At 38.1% G+C, this 24,409-nt stretch overlaps 1 protein-coding gene across 1 annotated transcript in view; it reads left to right on the top strand.

Annotated features, from left to right (window-relative positions):
- PTPRQ (protein tyrosine phosphatase receptor type Q) overlaps positions 1 to 24,409 on the top strand; it is a 111,723-nt gene that overhangs the window by 44,401 nt on the left and 42,913 nt on the right. Inside the window, exons 22-27 of the mRNA XM_050902422.1 lie at positions 271 to 546; positions 1,348 to 1,499; positions 3,361 to 3,502; positions 5,737 to 6,006; positions 16,214 to 16,546; positions 23,714 to 23,835. Of these exons, the coding sequence (XP_050758379.1) occupies positions 271 to 546; positions 1,348 to 1,499; positions 3,361 to 3,502; positions 5,737 to 6,006; positions 16,214 to 16,546; positions 23,714 to 23,835 (1,295 nt within the window). The remainder of the gene's footprint in view (positions 1 to 270; positions 547 to 1,347; positions 1,500 to 3,360; positions 3,503 to 5,736; positions 6,007 to 16,213; positions 16,547 to 23,713; positions 23,836 to 24,409) is intronic.

Raw genomic sequence — 24,409 nt, 5'->3', positions numbered from 1 at the left:
GTAGTACGACTATATACTAAGGAAATGTAGAAAAAAACAAAATAGCTTTCTAAAAGACAAAAAGATTATTGTGTTTATTTTTCTGGTGTTACTTAACCAGCATTTTTGTTATACAGTGACACAAAGAACTGCTACCCATTTCTGTGTTGAGACCATGAAATAGAATTTTCCACTCAGAGCACAACTTTAACTGATAGCTAAAAGACATTTTTCATTGTAACTCATATTTTTCTGAGGTTATCCTTGTTTTTCTCTTATTTCTTCATGTAGTCCCAGAATCGGCACCTATAATCAAAACATTTTCAAATCTCTCAACTACCTCAGTTATGCTTTCATGGGACCCTCCTGTTAAGCCAAGTGGTATTATAATAGGTTATGATTTAAATTTATTTGGACCAGAAAGGAATAACTCATTCTCTACCACCAATAATTTTATCATCTTGGAAGACCTTCTGCCATTCACGTTATACAGCATTTATGCAGCTGCAAGAACAATAAAAGGACCTGGTCCATCTGCCATGCTTCAGTTCTACACAGATGAGTCAGGTGAGCAAATTCAATTGTAACCAACTTTGAAATATTGGCCCTATGTTACTGTATCCATCTTAGATCTGAACATCAGACCTGGAGAGAGTTGAGATGAAGGATTCATTTTCCATTGGTCTGTGCATGAAGAGCTTTCAGAAGAAAGAAACATGACAAGGGAAGTCTTTTCTGAGTTCTCCTCCTGCCACAGTGCACAAGAGGAGGTCACATTCTGCATAGGATTACAAAAATAACTCCAAGGAGCAATGTATTTTGCCTTTGGAATGTGTTACAGTTTGCCAAGTGTCAGAGATTTTGAAGCAAGCAACAATACCTTTCTCTTCATCCCCCCATGTAATTGAAAAATAATAAAACATGGAAATATTTCTGACACATTCACACAGGTCTTCTTTACATGGACCTCCTCTCAGCTGCATGGTAAATGACGTATCTTGTAAATATATAGAGTTGCGCTCACTATATGATGTAGGAAGTGAAGTATATCACATTCCAGTAGTATATGTAATACTCTTGTTAAATGCCTGAGTTCTGGCAATGAGGATGTTTAAGTGATGAATAGATTTGTTAGATCTCTAAGAAGATCCCTTGCTGACTAAACATGTATTCACGTTTATCCATGATTAATGGAATTTGTTTCATGCCAAAGAGAAAGAAAAAGATTAAAATAGCAATGAAGTACTGTTTTGTTGAGTTCAGATACAAATGGTAACAAAAGTACATATGTTCTCCTGCTTCTCCGAAGTGTTTGGTTTTGCCTGGTTTATTTGTCATTTGGAACTCAATAGCATTTCTCTTTTGCAGTGCCATTAGCTCCACCCCAGAATTTGACCATTATCAACTACACTGCAGATTCTGTGTGGCTAAAATGGGATCCAAGTCCCCAGCCAAATGGTGTTATTATGAGATATAATTTTAAGATTTATCAAAACAACACTGAAAAACTATTTTATCAGGTATGTTTATAATTAACAGTGTTTAATTTTTTTAAATACTTTTTCATGCTTTAGGAACAAAAGATATGACAAATGTTTTAAAAGTATGTTATGCTCCTAGAATTAAGAAGCTCCTCTAAATTCCCATTTGTAAAGACAGTTTACTTACCCTACTGCCATGCCTGTAATTCAATTTTTAAAATTAGATAGAAAAAATTTGTTAGATTTTAATTTGATTTGAGCTTCTAATATGTCATTAATGATGGGCTTTATTAATCTTTAGTTCATATTTCAGTGTAAGTTTGATGTTAGAAAATGACAGAAGTTACTTGTTTTGTGGCTGTCTTTGTTTAGCTATTTAGTATCTGCGGACTTTCAAGATTCAAAAAGAAAGACACTCCTAGTCATCTTGAAAAATGGTTAAAAACTGTTGAGAGGTTTGCATTTTTTTATTTTTGCAGAATAAGAATAACTGAATAAATTTTAACTGAAATAGATGATACAAAATTATATACAAAAATTGATCGAGGCATTTATATCTGCTTAAATCTGGTTGCTTGGATGGCATCAAGAAATGCGCCATGAACTGTAAAGGCAACAAGCTGAGGCCAGGATTGCATCTCAGGCTTAGAAACTACATAGCGAGTTCTGTTCACCCGAGACACTTGTAAAAGCTGCAGGGAAAAGACATTGCTGGAGTGAGATACAAGTTTAAGATATGCAGTGTAAGGTACATGTGGGACTGTGAGGAGCTTCATTACTCCAGCTCCCTCAGCAAGACAATTCTTATTGCAGAGGCTTAGCATGCAAGGAAACTGCTTGTGCTGTTGTTAAATGTATGTATTGTGGAAATCGGTCCCCATGGGATGGCCTACTGTGCTACCCCTTATGCAGTCTGCTGTTACTCCCCATTGTGGAATGAAGTGCTGGCATCACCCTAGTTTCTTCCATAATCCTTGGAAGAGGAGGAGCACAATGCATATACAGAAGAGGAACAGTGGTTTCTACAGCCAGCTGCCTTTGGAAACACATTCTTTGGGTGCTCGTGGAGACCACCAAAGATTATTCTCCACTGTCCGTCTGAGGCAGACTGAAACCCAATTAGAATACAGAAACTGGCTAGAGTATTTGAATGCGTCTGCTATGCCCTACGTTTCTTTATGTTTTGTAATGTTAATATGGGCAAGAAATTAGATATAGGTTGTGGCAGCAAGACAGGCAGAGCAATTTATATAGAAATATTGTAGTTAGGCACCATAATTCTCTGATAATTTGGATCCCACAAGATGTTCACCAGGTTTTCTTGCTGAAATTCAGCTCTTTCCCTGCTGCTATTACATTCCTCTCAACATTTGCACAAAATATGCTTTGCATGCTCTGGGAAAAACAGCTACCAGGAACTGAACTGTGATTTTTAGCTTTTTTCGAAGCTCTTCATCAGTGTGTGTCTGGCTCAGGTAAAGTAAAAGAAATGAGAAGCTATGACCCATGACCTCTTCCACTGCAGAGGTGTAGTAAGGGAGCAGAAAGTGAGAGGATGTTGATGTGGCAGTGTGGAGGTGACAAGAGTTTTCAGGATTGGTAAAAAAAGGTATATGTGGAGTTAATCTGTTCTAACAACAATGCTATGGTAATTATGATACCATCCTTTGGCATATCTTCCTCACAAGCCACAGTGAAAGAGGGAGAGGAGAAGGGAAAGGAAGAATTTGACCCTGCATTCTTTCTCGTTGAGCTCAGGGAATACTTTGACTGAAAGCTACTCAGAGTGGAAGAGGCAAGACTATGGCTCTAAATCTTCTGTTCATTTCAGTGGGTTCAAGGTGAAGCCCACAATGTTTACACAGATTAATTGCATACTAATAATTTTTCCTTCCTTAAGAACATTTCAGGTTCAAACCATGAGGCAAACCTTGTTGGATTAGAACCGTTCAGCCCTTATTTTATCAGTGTCTCTGCATTTACCAAGCTTGGGAATGGCAATCAGTTCAGTAATGCTGTCCAGTTTACAACGATGGAATCAGGTTAGACGTGACTTTTTCTACACTGCACTTCTGTTTATATATATTTTCCTTGTATGGCTGAACAACAGTCTTCCTCTTCTCTCCAAAGAAAACGTAACATAACACTATCTCATTGTCTTCTGCCTGTGTAACGCCGATTCACATTCCTATTGTACCGGATAGGCTGGGTTTGAAGTTTGATGTCGGAAGTGTAGAATTAGAAATGTCCTCATCTGAAATGAGAGGCTTATATGGCTACTATAAATCTTTTAATAGCATCACAGATAAAGGAAGGAAAATTAGATAGATATCAGTCTTTGCAGATCAAAGCGATAATTCAGATCCCTTTGAAAATAACTGAAACTTTAGCAGTATCAAAAGCAGCTGGACAAAAGATTGGCAAATGAACTGGAAATTGTATTAAACAAATAGAAATTTTTAACATTTTTTATGATTTATTTTAGGAAGGGAAGCTAGCCACTAATTAAATATCCTAATTTGTTAGATCTTATTCTTCCTGCCAACTGGGGAGGACTACGCAATATAGCTGGCTTAATTAATTAATTATGTGCAGTTTTGTCTTGTGCCTTCTACGTGTCTTTTGAAGTTGCAGGTTGTTTCAAAATGAAAAACTGTATCATGTGAAAGTGAAAATTCAGCATTCACTAAAGAGAGCCCGGGAGCTCTGCGGGTTTGTGAAACTGGCCTTTGTGCAAAACTGTAGCTCCTTTGCCAGGTCAGAGCAATCCCCAGGCTCATGTACCTTATAGGGGCTGTCAGTGCCAGGGGACTAGCATGGGTTAGGGAACTGTGTCTGAACTCCAAGGTTCCTTTATACTGACAGCAGGGGGAGCAGACGAAGTATCAAAAGATCCCATGTGGTGACTACAGTTTTTCAAGACCATGCTTCTGGTGAAATATTCTTTCAAGAGCTGATAAAACAGAGGTTCTGGGAAAAATTATGCTGTTTGTTGTACCCAGCAGTTACAACACCATGAGAAATCTGGACCATCACTGAACTGGTTCAGGTTGGCTGTTGGATCGCTGCAGCTGGGGGTTGTCCTGCCCAAGAGCCGTGGTCATCCATCAGTTGTCTCATTTCATCACTGACATTCCATACTCATAGTACTTTCTTCAGAAGTGCTGGAGAGACATTGCCCACAGGAGCGTGGTCTAGTCATTTTACAGCTTTTTCTCAGATTTTATGCTCCACTAGTTGCAGCATTGTTTCCTTTCGCTCCAACCCAGATTTTGGGCAATTGCTGGATCAGTTCCTCACTGAGTTCATCTAAGGATTCTGTCTCTAGTCTTCATTAAAAGTGCCAGTTAATCTTCTTTCTTCTGCAGATGCTGCTTTTTAAAACAAGATTTTTCTCTGAACTCTGAAAATTAATCATTTTAAAGAGATTCATTTACCTCTTTGCAGTGATAATGGACATGTTTCCCTCTATTTCTGATACCTCACTGACAGTCTTTTCACTATTTTATGGATTCCTGGACATGTTTCAATAGAGGAAGTAGATTGGGGCACCCCTCACTATGTATTCATTTTCTCTTAGCTGGTACAGCCAGCAGTTTAGCCCTTTCTGAGATACTTTAATTCATTGTTCTATTTAATCAATTGTTCACAGATAATTGCTCTGTTTTCAGCATGAGTATAATATCTGTTACCTTTTATTAAATTTTTATGAGCATGTAAAAAAATTTCTCCTGCTGGAACCAGCAAGGAGGTGGGGAACAGTAAGGTAATAGCATTGATATGACAGCTCTGAAACCTGCCCAATAACTTCTGTTTTGCCTCTGCTGAAAGGACAGAGAGATATGATAAAGTGCCTAAAAGAAACAAAGCTAACATAAATAAGGAACTTCTGCTGTTGATACTGTTGTGGAGTATATATATGGATTTCACACTATTGTGTATGTTTTACCACACTTTGATTAAAAAACCATGGGGAAAATACGAGCAGATATGAAAATAAAATTGGAGCATACAGCTAGGAAAAAGCCAGATAGATGGCCTCTTCTCTTTCAAGTACTAGCATCAGTCATGTTCATAGTAGTTGGAAATGAACCGTCTAATGAGGACAAAGACATATTTTTGTTCTCTCAGTGTGTTTCTTTTATCAATTTGTCTGCCACTGGAATGTTTGACCCTCGTTATGAACATTGGGTCTGCTTCTCTGACTATATTGTTCTGTGATTGCCATTTTAATTGTGTGGGAATGTTAATCTTTGGTGCATGTGTATCTTTTAAGTACCAGATGCTGTCCAGAATGTTCATTGTATTGCAACGAGTTGGCAATCGATCCTAGTGCAGTGGGACCCTCCTGCTTCATCCAACGGTGTAATTACTCATTACATCATAACAGTTGAAGGAAATTCTGCAAATTTTTCATCTTACGATACACTGCATACTTTTAGAAATCTGCTTTCCAATGCTACTTATCAATTTAAAATAAAAGCTGCAACATCTGCTGGTGATGGTGAAGAACAGATATGCAATGCCAGTACGCTTCCAGAAAAAGGTAACAAATTATTCAAGTTAATTCTTTTGTTTAATTTAAATGATCACTATGAAACAAGCAGGCCTGAAATACCTGCTTCAATTCAGGCAACTAAATCCTTCTGTTGTTTAAATTTCTTGCTGATACTGGATGAGCAGAAACAGGGCTTCCTCTTTCTCCTGTTTTAGAATACACTTGGTGATGAGAATTAAGTGCCATTTAAAAAAGCACAGAGAGAGTACCTTTTTCTGTGTTGAGTTTGCATGGTTATTTTATTCATTTCTGATCACCTATTATGTTTTGTCTTATAATCTCTGCTTTGTTCCTAGTGCCCTTAGCATATTTGATACTGTATGTCTGAAAAATTTTTTGGGGAGCAAATTTTTGTTGTTTTATTTCTGCCAGTGGCCAACGCTATGACTTCATTGATTGACAATAAAGCTGTTCAGAAGTTGTGCAATTGAGAAGAATTTAGTTTCTTCAAGCAGACTGTCATAACTCTCAATGAATAGGGTTTTTTAACAAGAAAGAAAACTGTGAGCTAAATCCAAAGAAGAATGTAGACAGTTCTTTTGGCATTGGAGTAAAAAATTGTCACCCAAAGTCTGTCTTCCTTTCTCTCTCCATGCACGCTTCACACATCACCTAATCCTGGCTGTGCTTTCATTTGGCACCTGAAACTCAGAGATGAAATTCTGTGCAAAATACAGTGTTGCTTCTGTGTAAATAACTATGTGCCTAGCTTCTAAACTGGAAGTGGAGAGGAACCCAGCTCCCAATCCAGGAAGCAAATGCCTGTTTCAGTTCTCCTCCCCAGTTAGGGATGATTTCTACTCTTGGGATTATTTCTGTTGTTTTTTTCTCCTTCAGTGATAGTTCAATATAAAAATCAAAAATAATGTTCAGTGAGCAGGATCCAGAAGAAGTCTTCACCTTCCTACTGAATTACAGGAGCAGTTACTGCGTTTAGTTCCTTTTTTTGTTTCCTCTTCAGTGACATCAATTCATGCAGTGGAGTTGAGGAGCTCTCTAATTCAGAACAGCTGGATCATTAGGAAACATGGGGGTGGGATGGGGGAGCACGACTGTATCCCCTGATGCTTAGAAACCAAACCTAGTTTTTGTAATAATTTAATTACTAAGTTATTGAATAACTTAGAAGATGACTTGCAGCACTCATTCTCATATATATTTCAACTGAAAGAGTGAGTTTTGCTCAATTCTGTCAAATAATAGATACAAGAGTCTGTGTCAGCAATACGGTTTAGGTTCTGGATGACAAGTGGAGGGGGGAGCTTTAGTATGCAGACAGGAATCAGATGTCTAAACTTGGAGGAGGTCAGACTTACCCTTATGCTTAGACTTCCTGTTGGTAGCTTCCTGAGTGACATGCACCTCTTTAGGTTCAGCCTTTGGATCTCTCCTATTCACAAAGCCCTAGTGCCCCACTCTGAGCTTTGATTTCCACACTTCTTAAAATTAGACTTGTGGATGTGCGTGTCTGAATGAATCTAGACCAGGTCTGTATTGTGAGCTGAACTACTGCTGCTTAGGTTCCACATCAAATGGCTGAGCTCCAAATGAGGACAAGCAGAGCAGCCCCTTGCTGGCGTAATGCGGCCAACATTGTGAAAATAGCCAGGGTTGTGCTTTGATGACTGCCCCTCCTTGTAATACAGTCCATCCCACTAAAGCCCGGCCACATCCCCTGTTTGAACAATGAGGTGGCACATTCATACCTGTTTCTGGTAAAAATGTTCTCTCTAAATTGGCTTCCTCATCAACAACAGCTCCCCTACAAATTCTGCCATTTTCTGATCCCTGCTGGTCCCCTTCTGTCCGGCTCCTTTAAGAAGATTTAAGACTTCTGCCTGGGTCATCCGCCCTTTTGTTTGCTCAGAAACTCCTGTCCATTAGCAGGGTTCAAACTCCACTTTTGAAGGAAGATTATTTAAATATTAGAGATGAGCATACTCATATCTTACAGCATTGGCTGGAAATACTGTAGTGAGCTTAACTGCTGTGCTGAACATGGATGCGTGTGATCGTGCACCTAAGTACACTTCTCAACTGCAGTCGTAACTCTCCACCATTTCTTTTAAATCAGGGCTGCTGAACAGCCAACCCTGACTCAGAGCTTGAGCAAGACTGAAACTGGGAATGGGTATGCAGACAGGTAGGCTGATGCCTGATTAAAACTAGACTTGTCCAAAACCCGAAAGTTTTGGAGACAGTCTTATAGGAGGCATGTTACCCTCTGGTACAGAGGAGAACAGGAGGCTTCCCAGGTACCTCACTTCTTGGAGGATGGAGGAAAGGCTTCTAGTAGTGTTAAAGAAGCCTGGCACCTGGAAAAGTTAATTTTTGGGATTTCTGAGAAATTTAGGGTTGGCTATTAATTAGTGCTTGAGGGAAGCCTGGAGAAGCTGTGGATATGGTATTAAGCCTGGGCTTGAGAGACAGACTGCTAGTCTGTTGTGGTCTGGTACATACAGTTATACTAGCAGGAGAAAAAAAACAGACTTTATTTTGTAACAACATGTGGCTTATGTGTCTTGTCACTGGGAGTTTTCCTAAGTGAAGGATTTATACTACAATGCATGTATTTTTTGCCACATACACTGTGCAGACCCTTTCTTGCTGTTTTAGCATTGGCTTACATGTTGTTGCTTAGTCATATTTACAACAAACTAGTTATTATTAGGACATTTCCTTAACTGTGTGTTTGCATGGATTGTTTTGTGGTGACTGGGTACTAGGAATTGGAGATTCATGGATGGGAATGGAAACAGTTTTATAGCTGTTGTCAGCTTCTTATTTATGGTGGTCTAAGATTAGTCACAGAATATGTAGCCAGCACCGAGTCACTGACAATGCATTTATTTCTGACATAAAGTGAAATCGAATTTGGCTCAGTGTCTCACTGCATAGTGTTTGACCTTTACATTCTTAGCAAGATTATTTGCCTTTTTTTGAGGTAAATTTGTTCATATCTGGGTACAACTAAACATGAATCATGAAGACTAAATTTATGAGGAGATTAGTAGTGTTTTGTGTCTAATCTAGCTCCATTGTCATGGTAAACCACTTCTGCTAGGCTGCAGTACATTATAAAAACTGTTGGCTTTGTAGTGGTAGTAGTACTTTGTGATTAAATATATTATAAAGGATATGAAGGATAATATAGCAAGTACACATGCATAAATGAGTGAGTTAGGATTTTATGACTGAATAGCTATCCTTGGATTATTTTCAAGAAAATGCACATATTAAAATGAAATTTCATTAAGGTTGAGTGAGTTTTTAGAAGGGAGAAAGAGCCATAAAATGGTAGGAAACGTCTCCAAAAGGCACACTAAAGCTGTGAAGATTCAGTTAACTCACAAGTCTGGGACAAGTGTAATAGTCATTCAGTTAAGAGTAAAAATAAAACAATTAAAAAGACACTTGGGGGATTCAAAGCATGAATAATCAAAAGAAAACTGCTGCTGCTCGCAATTTTTTTAATTTAGATTTTTCTTGATAGACTTCTTATTCTTCTCTGAAAATATTGATGATATTGATTATTGTATTAAGACATGCAGAGTAATTTTTCCTTTCTTACTGCTAGTCCTACTTAATATTATAACTGACCACAGAGTCTTGGAAGAGGTTGAGGCCCCCATTGTACTGTGGTGACAGTCCTTACCATTTGTTTTCTACGAAATAGACACTCATTCATAACTTACATTTAAAAGAAATATGGCTAGAAATTTGTCCAAGAAACATTTTTTAATTTAATCTGTGCTTAATTTTGCTGGCCAACTTGTAGCTATACCAGAAGTATGCCTTGTGCATGAAGGAGATAGTGCCTAAAAGGATTGGTAATGGGAAAGTTTCTTAGGTCTTTTGGTGTGGAGGTGGCAAATTAACAGCACCTGTTGTTACTTGTGCACAAAATGTCTTTACTCTCTGCACAGGGGAACCTTTACAGATTCTGGGTTTGTATCTCTGGGATGGAGGTGCTCATTGGAAAATGTGGGCCTTTTTTTCATCCAGGCCTGTGAGGAGCACAAAACGTAGCAGGGGCTTAAAGCCTTCTTCATATCCAAGAAAATGCTCTGTTTCCTTCACCATAAATCCTTTTCTTAGGATGTGGCAGCTCATGGCAGCTCCGAGTTGGAGTTACATGAATTTCCTCATTAACTTGTGAAGAGAACTACAGATGACAGTAATGCACTGGAAGAAATACTTAAGCCTGTACCCTAAAGTGGTCCTTAAGGCCCCAAGCATGACATGCAGTGCAGTGTGCAGTGCAGTGTGTTGGCCTGGTTATCCAGAGGAATCAACCTACTGCAGAGCCACAGCATTGGAAATGGAAGAGCTTCCGTGTCCCCTGTCACTACTGCAGATAAGAGCAGTGTGTTTCACATGTTCAGTCAGTGTTGCAAGTTCATGTTTACAAATTGTAATAAAAGCATCCAAAAATTGCGGAGTGAATCATGACTAAGAATCTTTGAAACACTTCTTTCCAAGATGAATGACTTTTTTTCCCAGAATTCAATTTTCTTTATGTAATGTGGAAATTTTTTTAGATTTTCTGATTAGGTGTTGTGTCCAAATGTAAGTTAACGGCTTTGATGTTGATGGCAAATCTTCACTAGACAAATACAGTGATCACTTGGTTGCTGCCAATGAAATTGTATTGATGTTATTTTTATAAGCAGGTAGATAAAAATAGAAGAATCATAGTGTAGGATGAAGGGCTTTTTTTGTAAGGACTAGGTCAACTCTGCATTAATGTATAAGAAATGGTGGACATACATACAAAGCTGACATGGAAAGCATTTACTGGTCAAATACATTGTTTACTGAAAAGTAGACAGTGGTCCAGTTTGTTGGAAAGCTGAGCGTTCTTATTTAATTTAAGACTTGAGTACTGACAGCTTTTCACTACTTTTCTAAGCTTGGCTTAAAGGTGTGCATTTCTCCCTAGATTTTGTAGGATTTGATTTTTCAGTGTTTAGATCCCACAGTTAGAGACTGAGTTTTCTAATGTGCTAAGGACTAAGAAACAGTCCAGAGAGGCTTTTTTAAGACATGTTCTCAACTGTGCAATTTCCTTTAAAGCATGTCTGATAGTATCAGTCCCAAGTCATGGGAAAAACAGTCTACAGTTTTTTACATTTTTATGTTAGTAAAATCATTTGGGACCTATTTGTGATGTCCTTATTCATACTGAGCAGGACTTTATATCATGGTGAGTCCCCGTGAAGTTAGCAGTCTATACTAGAGTAGTATTTAGTATGATCAGGGTTATCAGCTTAACCCAGGGAACTCCTCTGGGTAACTAAGCTTTCAAAAATTAATAATCAATACAGAATATTACTTTTCTTTTTGGATACCTCCATTTTCTGAAGACTTTTTGTTGTGTGCCCACTGCTATCTGTTCTACTTTGTTCTTCACTTTCCTCCTATTGATGCTCTTAATACCACTCAACAGACTTCTAGGCTGCCGCTGTTCTTTTAATCCAAACTCCAGCTACAAGCAGCTGTTCTGTAGGCAGACTTTTTTTTATTAACTTTGTTAGGAACTATGCTGTATCATATTACTGTCTTCTGTTCCCGGCCCGCGCAGCTGTAGTCATTGCTTTCCACAGAAGTCTTTACAGAAAGCCGTAACTTCTTTCTTTTCTCAGTAGATTTTTTTGTGTGTGTCCTTTGCTGCCCTTAGGTTATCTTTGCATTGTGAATAAGATTTTTTTCTACCGAGTATTTCTGTTGGTTTAAACCAGTTCCACTGGCCCAGTTCAACTTGATCGGAGTCTTTGCACAGTCCTGGTGCTTTTTCTACCAGGAATTTCCTTTCATTTAGGTTCTCAAATAAAAACTTAATCTCAGAGCAGTCCACCAGCTTTGGAAGGGCTGATTAGCATTGCAGCCAGACAAGCATAGGGAACCAGGGCCAAGATCTGTGAAAGTAACTTCTATTTAGGTGCTTAGCTTCCTGTCAACTTCAGTGGGAGTTCAGGCACGTAAATAGGTTTTAGGAGCTTAAAATCCTATGTGGATCTGGCTTCAGGCACTTTTCATTGGAGTTTGGCCATCATGTGAACAATGGTGGATGGACCTGAAAATACCTTCTTCCTCCTCCAGTCCAGAAACTGAATTCACCAGCATTTCACGGCCAGCCTCTCTGCCAGCTCCCTGTCTGACTTTCAGAAGCTGAATTAAAAGCTAGTAAATGGAAAATGATAGAGTACATTGCACCAAAAATTTCAGACTTGAAAAACTCTCTACTCCCAGAGCTAGCTGAATTATAGCAAATGCAATATAATTCAATAGGGAAAGACTGTCAGATATGTGATGATGAAACTTAAGGGGTCCTACCCGTGATTCCTGGGAAATTTAAATATGGGATTAGCACTGGAATGCCAGCTAGCTAATCAGAGCACAGTCCTAGACAATTAGTGTCCTACACCACCACAAACACAGCCTTTTTCATGCCTTTTCTTTAAGTGCACCTTTCTGGAAACCAGGAACAATATAAAGTTCCTGTTAGGCGCATATCACAGCAGCAGTGTATAAGAGGAGATACATAAGTCTTTGTTACAGTTCCAATTTAATCTGAAAGAATAATTGACAAAGATGCAATTTTTGGCTTTAATTGTTTTTAGTGTGAACAGTGATCACTTCATCATAGTTGAGTCATGTTTAGAAAATTTAAACAAGCTGCATGATTACTCTAGGAAGCATGGAATGGTTTGTTCAAATCAGTACCATCTGTGGACAGAAAAAGTTGGGGGAATTTTAGTCATTCTTGAGGAATGGAAATCTGATTCTCCATGCTAGAGTAATTGTAATCCTCGTTGTATCTGTAACCCAATAGCATAGTTGTCTTGAAATTGTCTCATTGAACACAGTCATCAAGTGCAAGAGACACTGTGCCACTGGGTGTCACTGCTCCTCACTGTGGCCCTCCGAGCAAAACTCTTTGATTTGCTCCAGATTCAGATCACATCTTTTTGTTTGTTCTAATAAGCGATTACATTTATATTTGATTTTTCTATGTAAGCAATGAGATCAAATGGACTAGATTTTAAACTGACTAACGTTTAAGGCTCTGATTCCATTTTAAAGGTCTGTCTAGGCACTGGCGGAGAAAATTTTCCTGTCTTCTGCTGACTGACCCTTTCTTTCATGGGTTAGAAATATTTTGTTTATATGGGTTTTAGTAAACTGGAAAAATGACGACATAAAATAGCAATAAAAGCTTTTGTATGAAAGAAGAAGTGCTTGTCTAATCTGTCTGTTACCATGATACCTGCAAGTTTCAAAATGGTGGTTTTCATGTAGTGTTACTCACCGGGATAATCACAGATACTATCTTCAGCCTTGTGAAGGTAATGTGTATGGGCTCCCTCTGTAGCCAGTGGGAAAAAGGACAGATGGAAAGAGAAACATTGTTTTTCTGCCCTCCATTCTTTCCCCCACTCTCTGGGAGTTTGTCTCTTTCCACCAAATATACGGAGAGCTCATGGAGACTGGCTTTATTAGACTTGTGTTGGTCTGTGTGAGAGCTCACAAATCAGAGCCACTGTTATTTTTCCTGATATAATTTCTAGTTCTGTGAAACTGCCAAGCGTCTTTTCCATCTTTACTGCAACATTGCTAGCTCTCAGTTCTTTTTGATAGAATCATCCATGTTGAAACTGGGGCACCAGGGTACTCTCCTTGAGAAGGAAAGCCCACCATGCTGGCTAGAACATGGGCACTGCTCTTTCTGCCTGTGACTAGCCTCTTTAACCTGCTTTGGTTTAGGTGCAGAGACTGCAGCTGTGCCAGCCATGGCTCTACCAGCTGCACATTTGAGCAAGTGAATATATTTCCACCTTCCTCTTGGCACCCAGAAAGCAACAAGTTACCATCTACTTTATTCCAAGCCCCTGTTTCAGTATTTGATCCAGTCTTTCGTTTACATTGGAGTATAGTCCAATAATCAGTTTTCAGCAGATGGAAGTTAGTAGACTAAGAGGCATTAGAGCCAGTTGTTTCCATCTCCATGTTGCATATTTTCACACTTTTATTCCAAACCTGCCAATGCTGGCTGTTCCTATCGCAGCAAGAGTTCCTGGAGTCATGTGCCTGGGAAGGTGAGGTCATATTCCTTGTCAAAAAAAGAGTAATCATCTCCTCTGAGTGAGAAGGAGAAGAATTGAATTTTCTTAAATTCTTTTAATTTTTATCTGTTCTGATGTCTTTGGAATTGCTGACTCTTAATTTTTTAATTCCTGGAATATATAGTATTGGGTCTTAAAAATACTTTAATTCAAGTTCAGAGTGAGACTTGGTGGTAACTTTTATTTCACTCAAATAGTTTTATCCATTCTATCCCACATTTTATCATCATCATAATTGAGTGTGTAAGATTCATAGTCTTTGCAGTATCTTAACAGATATTAATAGCTTATATTACAATAGAGTAGAGGATTTTTTAAGGAAAAATACAGATTTTTTTATAGTAACCATTGAACATTTCTCTGCCTTTATTTTCCATTAACTAATGGTCAAACTAAGCCCTTTCTTGTCATTTACACAAGTAGCAAATACAGTTTATAGGGCTATTATGAAAATATTACAGTGTTTATTTTTTTGAAAGTGGACAAACTGAGTATTACATCTCCAAAACTGTGATCAAGCAAGAATGTTACTGCCTGGTTTGGTTTTATTTACTATTTTCTGTACTTCTCTTCATGCTAATAACAGCAGAGCAAAACAACTTTAATTTTGATAACGTGGAGTATGATGATGAAAGTCGTCTCTAGTGAACATTTTTTTCTTAGACAGTTTGCTCTTGTTCTGTGTCTGATTAGTGTGCAGCAGAGTGGGAGCATATGAGGCTGTTGCATGCTGCAATGTTGTGTACATGTGTGTGAGAGCTGAGTGGAAGGACAGGGGAAACACCCACATTTCCTGTGCCTGGCTCCTCTCCTGCAGGCTCCACCTGCTTTGGGCTCATTTGAAGGAATTTGAATTTCTCAGCCTTTTCATTGACACAGCTTGGTTTGACTCAGAATGTACATTTCTTGTTAAATATTCGTATTTAGTGGAGAAGCTTCAGCTTGTTATATTATGGTGATTTTTATAAACAAATGGTTGCAGATGAAAGCAGAGATCAGATATTCCCAAAAGGCTGAAAAAAATGGAGGGTTTTCTCTTTCTTCCCCAGTAACGTTGCTCTGGGATCCTTTTATTCTTTATGTAAGCCTTGGGGCTTCTTCAGTTTCGGTTTGAGGAGGTATCATGTGTTTTTGTTTTACCAGTGATACTTCTTCCCCCAAAGACTCTAGAGCACTCTTTAAAGCTAAGTGCACAAAATGATTTCTGAGCTGACTTCTCTGCACAGTTTTTGCCACAGAGAGTATTAGTATTATCTTACAGAGTCTTAGAGATAATATTAGCTTACTGTATGACTATGTGATATAGCACAAAACCATATGTTGCATCCAGTCTGCGAGAGCTGGGAGTACACTTTTGGCTTAATATAGATATGGATAAATGTGTGTGTATGTGTATGTATGGACATACATGCACTACTCCTGTCTCCATGCACATGAATATAACCTGTGTATACCGATGTATGCATTTGTATATAAATCATGGAAACAAAGTTTATGGGGAGTTTCTTTTTTTGCTTTGTATTGCCATATTATTTAGCTTTTCCTGTTGGTGTTCTTTTAATTTGTTGTTTGTATGTATTGATACTTTCCATTCAGAAGGTGAAACAGGACACTTATGAAACTTTGAGGTGTTGCCTGAAGATTTTCTATGTTACCAAGATAGAGGGAGACAAATGAGTATTTCTAAGTGAGAGGTGAGGAATCCCAGTTAGCAACAGCAGTAAAAGATGCTATGGGTAGGCCAAAAATAACTTTGCTTGATATTCCCTCTCTCAGTTGAGACGTAGCCCCAAATGTAGGAACAGCAATGTCACACCTCTCAAAGCTGCCCCTGCATGCCACACCTTAAAGTATTTTTCTTTCTTTCAAAAGCTATAGTAAATGTACGCCACCTGTTTACGTACAGTGTGATTTATGCCAATGGAATTACTCCTTATTAACCATATGAAATTGAATCTTGGTCTTTAGACATGCTTATTAAAATATTTTTTCAACACTGGATAAAAGGGTTATAGTTGCAATCACTTTTCATTCAAATGAAGATATCTTACTAGTGTTTTAATTTGTAGTTCCTAGTGCTCCCAGGGATATTGTTTTTTCCAATGTGCAATCAACAAGTGTGACCTTGAATTGGAGATCACCGAAATCTATCCTTGGCTACTTTCAAAGCTACAAGATTACCACACAGCTCCAGTCCATCCACTGCAGTGACTGGGAAACTAAGGAATGTATTGAATATGAGATGCATCAATATTTATATGAAAATGTGGTGGATGACCAGATAGAAGAGACAGTGTATGGACTGAAAAAATACAGATGGTACAGATTTGCAGTTGCTGCCAGTACGAATGTTGGTTATGGCAGTTCTTCACCTTGGATTTCTACGCAAACACTTCCTGGCTGTAAGTAAGGATGTCTGCCATGTGTCATAATGCTATTACAATGTGATGTTCACCGAAATAAGCAAGAACACTTGGTAGAAGTTATTTATTCATAGACCTACAATATTGGTGAAGTTAATAAGGGTTTATTGCAACTCTTCACGTATGAAATATCATGATATAAATCATGTGGTAGGTATGCATACTTGACACTTCTTCAGATTTTAATGCCTTTTGTGTGCTCCACTATATTTACTGCTTGCCCAACAGCAATTTCATTCCTCAGCCCTACTCCACGTCTAGAATTGGTAAGTCTGAATTTTGGCTATTTTGGGTTGATATGGCATTTTCAATACACCTTCACATGTGGGGTGTGTCAATGAAAAGTAGTCATTTTTAAAATTCTTTGACTAAAAGTCTGTTCACTAACATCGTAACATTTTCCTGAAATTCTGTTTTATGTTCCTGGCAACAGAATTTAAGCAATAGTTTCAGAGGAATTAAGATTTCTTTCCAATACCGTATCCACCTAAAGCAATTACAAATCAGAGTAGCCATGTAACATGCAGGACAGCCATGATACATATTAGAACTGTCATGTCTCAGGTGAGGATTTCGGTTTCCAAGTAAGAGAAGAGTTGGTTGTCACAGATAAGTCATCACTAGATATTTGAGAGAAGGGGATGTGAAACATAAATTATTTAGGCAGTTGTCATGGGGACATATGACCTTCCCTCCCAGTCTGCAGCCAGCCTAGGTCAGAGCAAATCTGAGATCTGGCCTCTGGCCCATGTAGAACAACAGAGAACCACCATGAGTGGCCTGACTAAATCACAGCTCCTTCACTCCTTTCCTCTTCCAAAGTAATCATAATAGAGATACCAAGGACTTAAACGTCTGTGTACCAAGGACTATTCAATGGTCCACATACTTATTTTGTTCCACTCATGTTTTTACAATCATGTGATGTGAACTCAGGAGGCTTTTATATAATGCTCCTCATAGTATCTGTGCACACTCTGTACAGTAATACATCCATCTGTCCTTAAATACCTCACAATTTTTCTACTAGGTAAGGAAATATTGTCATCTTCATTTGCAGATGAGAAATTGCGATAGAAAAATTCTGAGCCCCAAAGGGCAAAGGGATTTGGACACCGTGATAGTGGACATCACAACAGCCCATTTTTCACGTAAAGCACAGAAGCAGTCTTTTGGATTGAGAAGTACTGGAATCAGCTGCAGAGTCATTCTCGTGTGCACTTACTTTCTTAGTCCAGTGGTTCTTATGGGGATGCTACGCCTGTAAATTAATGCAATATTTTAAATGAAAGTGGAAAAAAAACCCAAAAACCATATAACCCCAGATGGAGCAGAAAATAGCTAACAGAAGTTGTGCAGCTCTTGAGCCAGCAGCTCTGGGCAGATTTCTTACTATTAGATGGATAGATCTCAGCTGCTGACATATGCAAATACTTCTCTTCAAAAAATTGTTGCTGAGTTTAGGAAAGTTAGGGATTTAAACTGGACAGAGAGGCAGATAATGAAAACACATATAATCACATAAAGTTAGGATCCTCTTTACTATTTCCTCTCTGGGCAGTGATAACTTGGTTTAAGAGAGAACTAGTTTCCTATCAGTCCCACTGAGGAGACGGTAGTTAAAAGTACAAAAATCTCATTAGACTGCACAAGCCCTTTCCATGCCGATACAGTGTCATTCTCAGCAGTAGGTCCTTTGTGTGCTCTATTAGCTAGTTTAACAAACGGTGATGGGGTAGAAGTTAAAAAAGTTCTGCCAGTTCTTTCAGCCCAGGTGTCTGGGGCTGCTGGCCTGTGTCTGTGGTGGGGAAAGTGGGCAGCAACAAATTTCCTGTGAGCTAAATCAGTGACATATCAGCAGATGAGCTGCCTATAAAACACACCACTGTGGAGTCAAGGAAGCATGGGCACTATTCCAGATATCATGGCTGGGTGCCGGTCTTTTTCCTGGGGTAATGGCAATCAGCTGAGGAGGAAAAAAAGAGGAAGGTGACATGTCACAGCTGGGTAGCCAGCTGGCGGCTCCGGTGTGCTTCAGCAGCGCTGGGAGCCTCCCTGAGCAGCGGTTGATCTTTAGCAAGGGCAGGTCTCTAGCTACCTGACCTCATACTTTCCAAAGGCTAGTCTTTAGAAATATTGTTAAACAGACTAAAAAAACTTAGTTCCCCTCTTTGTTTTGCAAAGGGTACTGCCTGTAGCAGGGAAGAGAAATTCAGGATGCACAAAACGGATCCAGCACTCTGGGCAGCCTTGCGGAGTGTATCCAGAGAACAGGTGTCGATCCCCCTCTCCTTTCCCTCATGGACAGGGCCAAGCATCCTCTGGATTAGCCTGCTGGTACACAGCCAATATACATGGTCTGTTAGGGCTTAAGGGTGCTTAGCTGCTATGTAAAATACCCTGAGTACTTAGACCATAAAATCAATGGGAGTTGTGTTTGCAGATTTGAGGGCAGAAGTTAGCCACTGTTTCTGATTTTCAAGAAATGCCTCTGTCAGACATTGCTTCTGCCAAAGGGAAAGTTACCTTGGTTGTGAAATAATAGTCAAATGATTTTTCTTCAGAAATAATTGGGTTCTCAGAAATTTGTGTTTCTCTCAAGCCTAAAGAAAATATTGTAGCTATTATGCTCATATTCAGGAAGTTACGGCATTTAAGCTGAAAACCGTTAGACTCATTTCCCAGAATATAAAGAGATGAAACTTCAACAACAGCAAAAATTATATAACAGAAACCCTAAATATTCTTTACAAGTGCTGAGGATTTGACTGTTGTGCTAAAGCAGATGCTAAAGCTAATGCCTAATAATTCTGAATATCCAGTGACTACAGTGAGGATCTTAGCTATTTATTTCAGTTGTTCATTATGAAAGTACGTTTAAGGCAACAGGAATTCTTTTTAAGATTCTTTAACTCATTTGCAAGCTTCAGACAAAAAATAATGCCTGTGTTCTGTACTGAAAGTGGTTATAGTGTTACTCCATGGAAAATGTTATAGATTGTTCAGTACAGTCCAGTTCTCAAACTATTCAGCCTTCTGTCTTGCAGATTATCCTCACAGGAATTGTCCTACTGTCTCATAAAGTAGTTTGATGGCAGTGTTATTATTTAGCTGATGGATTACCCAAGAGCCAAATCTACTCTGCAAGATGAAATATTTTCAACATAAGCTAGATTTATATAGTTACCAGTACAGAAGATCACAGTGTTGTGTCACAGTAAGGGAAAGGGCAAGAAATGTTTTCCATAGCTAGGGAGACTTTGTTCCCTCACATCTGCACTTACCCCGAGTTTCACTTTTACATTGTCATGGTTTAACCCCAGCCAGCAGCTAAGCACCACGCAGCCGCTCACTCACTCCCCCCCGCCCAGTGGGATGGGGGAGAGAATTGAAAAAAAAAGTAAAACTTGTGGGTTGAGATGAAAACAGTTTAATAGGACAGAAAGGAAGAAAATAATAATAATAATAATAATAATAATAATAATAATAATAATAAAATGAGAATAATAATACTAAAAGAATTAGAATATACAAAACAAGTGATGCACAATGCAATTGCTCACCACTAGCTGACAATGCCCGGTTAGTTCCTGAGCAGCGATCCACCCCTCCCAGCCAACTCCCCCCAGTTTAGATACTGGGCATGATGTCATATGGTATGGAATATCCCTTTGGCTGATTTGGGTCAGCTGTCCTGGCTGTGTCCCCTCCCAACTTCTTGTGCCCCTCCAGCCTTCTTGCTGGCTGGGCACGAGAAGCTGAAAAATTCTTGACTTAGTATAAACACTACTTAGCAACAACTAAAAACATCAGTGTGTTATCAACATTATTCTCACACTAAATCCAAAACATAACACTATACCAGCTACTAGGAAGAAAATTAACTCTATCCCAGCTGAAACCAGGACATACATTTATAAAGAGAATAAGATTGGCCAAACTTGTGCTTTGTAGGAGAAAGATAATTTTGGAGGGTCAGTGTTAGGTGGAAAATGAATGGCAGTGAGATCGCTAACCTCATTTTGGATCTCGTACAGTTACACAATGCAATGCCTTTTGGTAAACTGCCAAGTCTCCTAATGCCAGGATATACTGAGATACAAAGGAAAATCCCAGATGTTTGAATGTCCCATGAAGGCTAGGACATAGATGCATGGGGCAGAGGGTTATGCTTCTCTTTTCAGCACCTTCTTTCCCAATCCCGGCTGATACCCAGTTGCTTGGTATACTTAAAGAAATGTTTCTGTGTGGTGAAAAGCAGTGAGATTTCATCTCTTGTTGTATGCCCTTTCTTCTGGCAGGTTTTGCCTGAGAGAACTTGTTTTTCTTTGTTCCTTTCATTGTCTCAGAACTAAACATTGGAAGGTAAATATGGCCTAATATAAGATATAAATGTTTAAATATAGGTAAAAGTAACCTTTAAAATGAAATAAATGAAATAACTGAACCTCACACTAATTTTTGTTGGGAAAAAGAACAAAAGAGCAGGTCTTAACCAAACTGGCAAGCATGAATTTCTGTTAGAAGACTGGAGTATTCAGTCTTATTTTTGAGGATTATGCTAAATGATGGGCTATCCAGACTTATCTTCAAGCTAACACACTTAACTGCTGCCTTAGCATCAGGACACAGATGGATGGGAAAGATGACCCTGACCTCCATAAGACCCACATTCCTGTGCAAGGATAGAAGCATGATAATCAGGAAATGATGGTTATTAGTTACAGAAAATGCATTATTGTGAAAACCAGGAGAAAAGTGCTTATGAGAGGAAGTGATTGGATTATGGGGGAATGAGAGAATAAGACTAGGTCATTTCTACTGAGTAAATTGCTGTGATTTATAAGAGAAAGGGTATAGTGATATCATGGCCTCGTATTGACTAGATTCATTTCACAAACAAACCTAAATCAGAACATGGCAGTTACCCACTGAAGCAAACACAGTTTTTAAAGAGATGGTTTTTGTAAGGCATGAGACACGTTAGACACATTTCATTTTCTAGTTTTCTTTCTAATTATACAGGTTATTTGAGAAAATATTCCTAAATTTCAGTATCATTCAGTTAATGTCTGATATTGTATTTTTCATGATGAAAATAAACCAGGTATTAATGCTTAGATGTATTTTAGATAAGTATCTTAAATACAGCATACTCAATTCGAATTTTCTTGCAAAGATCTAAAAATGAGTCAAATATAAACTGCATACAGAAATCATCCATTTAAAATTATTTCACACCATCGTTGTCTAATGCATAAACCTAAAGTGCCTTCTGAAAAAAAATATTGAGAGATTAAACGTTCCATTAATGCGATAAAAAAGTAATGGCAAACTGTCTTTGGAAACTTGGTTGGTTTGGAAACTAAGGCTCGAGAAGCTATATATATCATTTTATACTGTTTTTCAGAAATTTCAGCTGGCGATAAAGGTAATACCACTGCCATAGTTACTGAAAGCATTGTTTACACTAAAAGACACTGTTTGAGCAACAAGTCGGACACGCATTACCTGCAAAATAAGCTTTATTTCTGCTAATTCTAGTTTTTAGGGAACATGCTTGCCCTCGTATTTTGTTTTGTCTGTTCTAGCTCCCCACTCAACAGCCAGCCTTCTCTGAGTCTCCTCTTTCACCACCCCTCATGTGCTTTCATAGTTCATTCAGTTACACTCTTCATTCAGTTGTTCCATGCTATTCGGTATTTTTGGGGACTGCTTCCAATGGTTGAATTTGATCCTACCTACAAAGTCTAGTATATTCCTGCTAATCCCAGCACAGCAATCTACCTCCTATATCCAACACCCTAAACTCTTCATAGCACCTTATCAACTCCCAAATCTTCTTGTTTTATTCTGCAACCGTGGTGCAAAATTTTCACCTTCACGGTGCAAAATTTTATGATTTCTCCTCATTAATCTTTCACACATAATTTCAATAGCTACATATACCTCCTTCAATGCTATTTTTCCTTTTCCTAACCTGTGTTCTACCTAAAAAACTAAGTAGCCTTGTATACACTCCAATTTTCCTCATTAAGCCCTCTTACCTAATGATTAATGGTGAAAAAATACACATTCATGCATTAATCTTGTTTGAGAAAAGAGACTGCATCTTCTGATTAGGATAGATATGATCACTTTTATCATTTTTTATAACAGACTGTTCACTGATATGTGTTAATCATAGTTGTATTTTTTTGTGGTAGATTAAAAAAAAGGCACCATGAAGCCAAGTTCCGGAAATATGTACAAGTCTGTTGTTGCTTCTGTAACAGGCTGTTCATTGATACATATCACAGTTGTCTTCTTTTGTAGTAGACCCCCCAAAAAAAGGCACCATGGAGCCAAGTTCTGGCATTATCTGTAAATCTGTTGTCACTTCTATTCCAAATTTTATTTTCCTGAAATTTACCACGGTCGTTATGAAAAAGTAACACTGCTTACTGAGAACTGTTGTTATTATGATTTCATTAGTTTCTTATTCATGAATAAGAAATAACTAGGTTAATTCACATATCACCTTGATATAAGGAAATTTTAGGAAAATCCCATTTCTTAATGTGAACATTCTTGCCCGCTTACAATTCCTATCACTTTTTTGTGTGTGTTTTCCAGAGTTTCTCAACATGTTAAGAATAAGTTGAAATGAAATGTAGAAAATATTTTTTTTCTGTATAAAATTATTTGTACTAGTACTTTCCAACATTGATGGAAATTTTTTCTAGCATGCAGAAGGCCTTGTGTTTTCACAATTTCTTGTTCTTTGAATGATTCATTGGACATAAATGAATATATTATGCTTGTCTATTTGTCTAAATAGTTGTATATATTTTGCTTGTCATGTAAAATACATATAAATAACTTGTAATTAAAAAACCCTGTAATTTCAATGTAAGATGAAGTTGTAGGCAGTTCATACTCTAGAAAAGTTGTAGTTCTTGCAATGAAAGATGTTTCTAAATCACACTATATGCTCTATATATGAGAAAGAAAAAATGTTACAATTATTTAAGCAGTGTATAATGGTAAATGTGTGAAAAAGTTTTATTTTCAAATTGAAAAATAGTCTCTACTGGCCACTAAAATTACTGGGTTATTTGTTGTGAACTTCTTTGCCATTATTCACATCCATATTTTTTTCTACAGCTCCAGACGGTCCTCCAGAAAACGTGACTGTTTTAGCTACATCTCCTCACAGTATTAATGTCAGCTGGAGTGAACCTGTCATCATTACAGGACCAACATGCTACCTCATAGACATTACCTCAGTAAGGCAACTCTGTTTTATTGTTGGTAGTCATACGGATGTTTGGTGATATAAATACCACAGCAGATGTTCTTACAGAAATTACAGGACAGACATAAACTGGATTGAAAAACAATATGACTGTGTCTATTTCCACATAAACTCCACATAAGAATTAATTGTACATCTATAAATTTCTTAATGGGAGATAAATTAATTACTTGGTATTAAAAAATGTGTGCTAATAAGAGGTCTTGGAGAAAAAAACGTGTAGTTATAAATGTATACAGGAAAACAGTAGCTCAGCTATGCGGAGGTGTACCTCTTTCTAACAGTAATGAGGCTGTTTACCAATAAAAATAATAAAGACTTTTTTTTTCTTCAAAGGAGCGAAAAGTTCACTGTCATGATTTTACAAACCAGAGTGGAGAGCCTAGCAAAAGGAGGTGACTTGTACAAAGTTACACTGCATCAGAGGCAAACTTTAAAGTCAGACTAGATTTCCCACTTCCCACTTGGTGCTCTGTCCATCAGATTAGCTGTATTTTGGTAGCACAGCAATAACACTTCTTTCTCCTTGATCTTTATAAGCAAAA

Source organism: Gymnogyps californianus, chromosome 1 (assembly GCF_018139145.2).
Source record: "Gymnogyps californianus isolate 813 chromosome 1, ASM1813914v2, whole genome shotgun sequence".
NCBI classification, from domain to species: Eukaryota; Metazoa; Chordata; class Aves; order Accipitriformes; family Cathartidae; genus Gymnogyps; species Gymnogyps californianus.
This window is presented reverse-complemented; position numbering and strand designations above follow the sequence as displayed.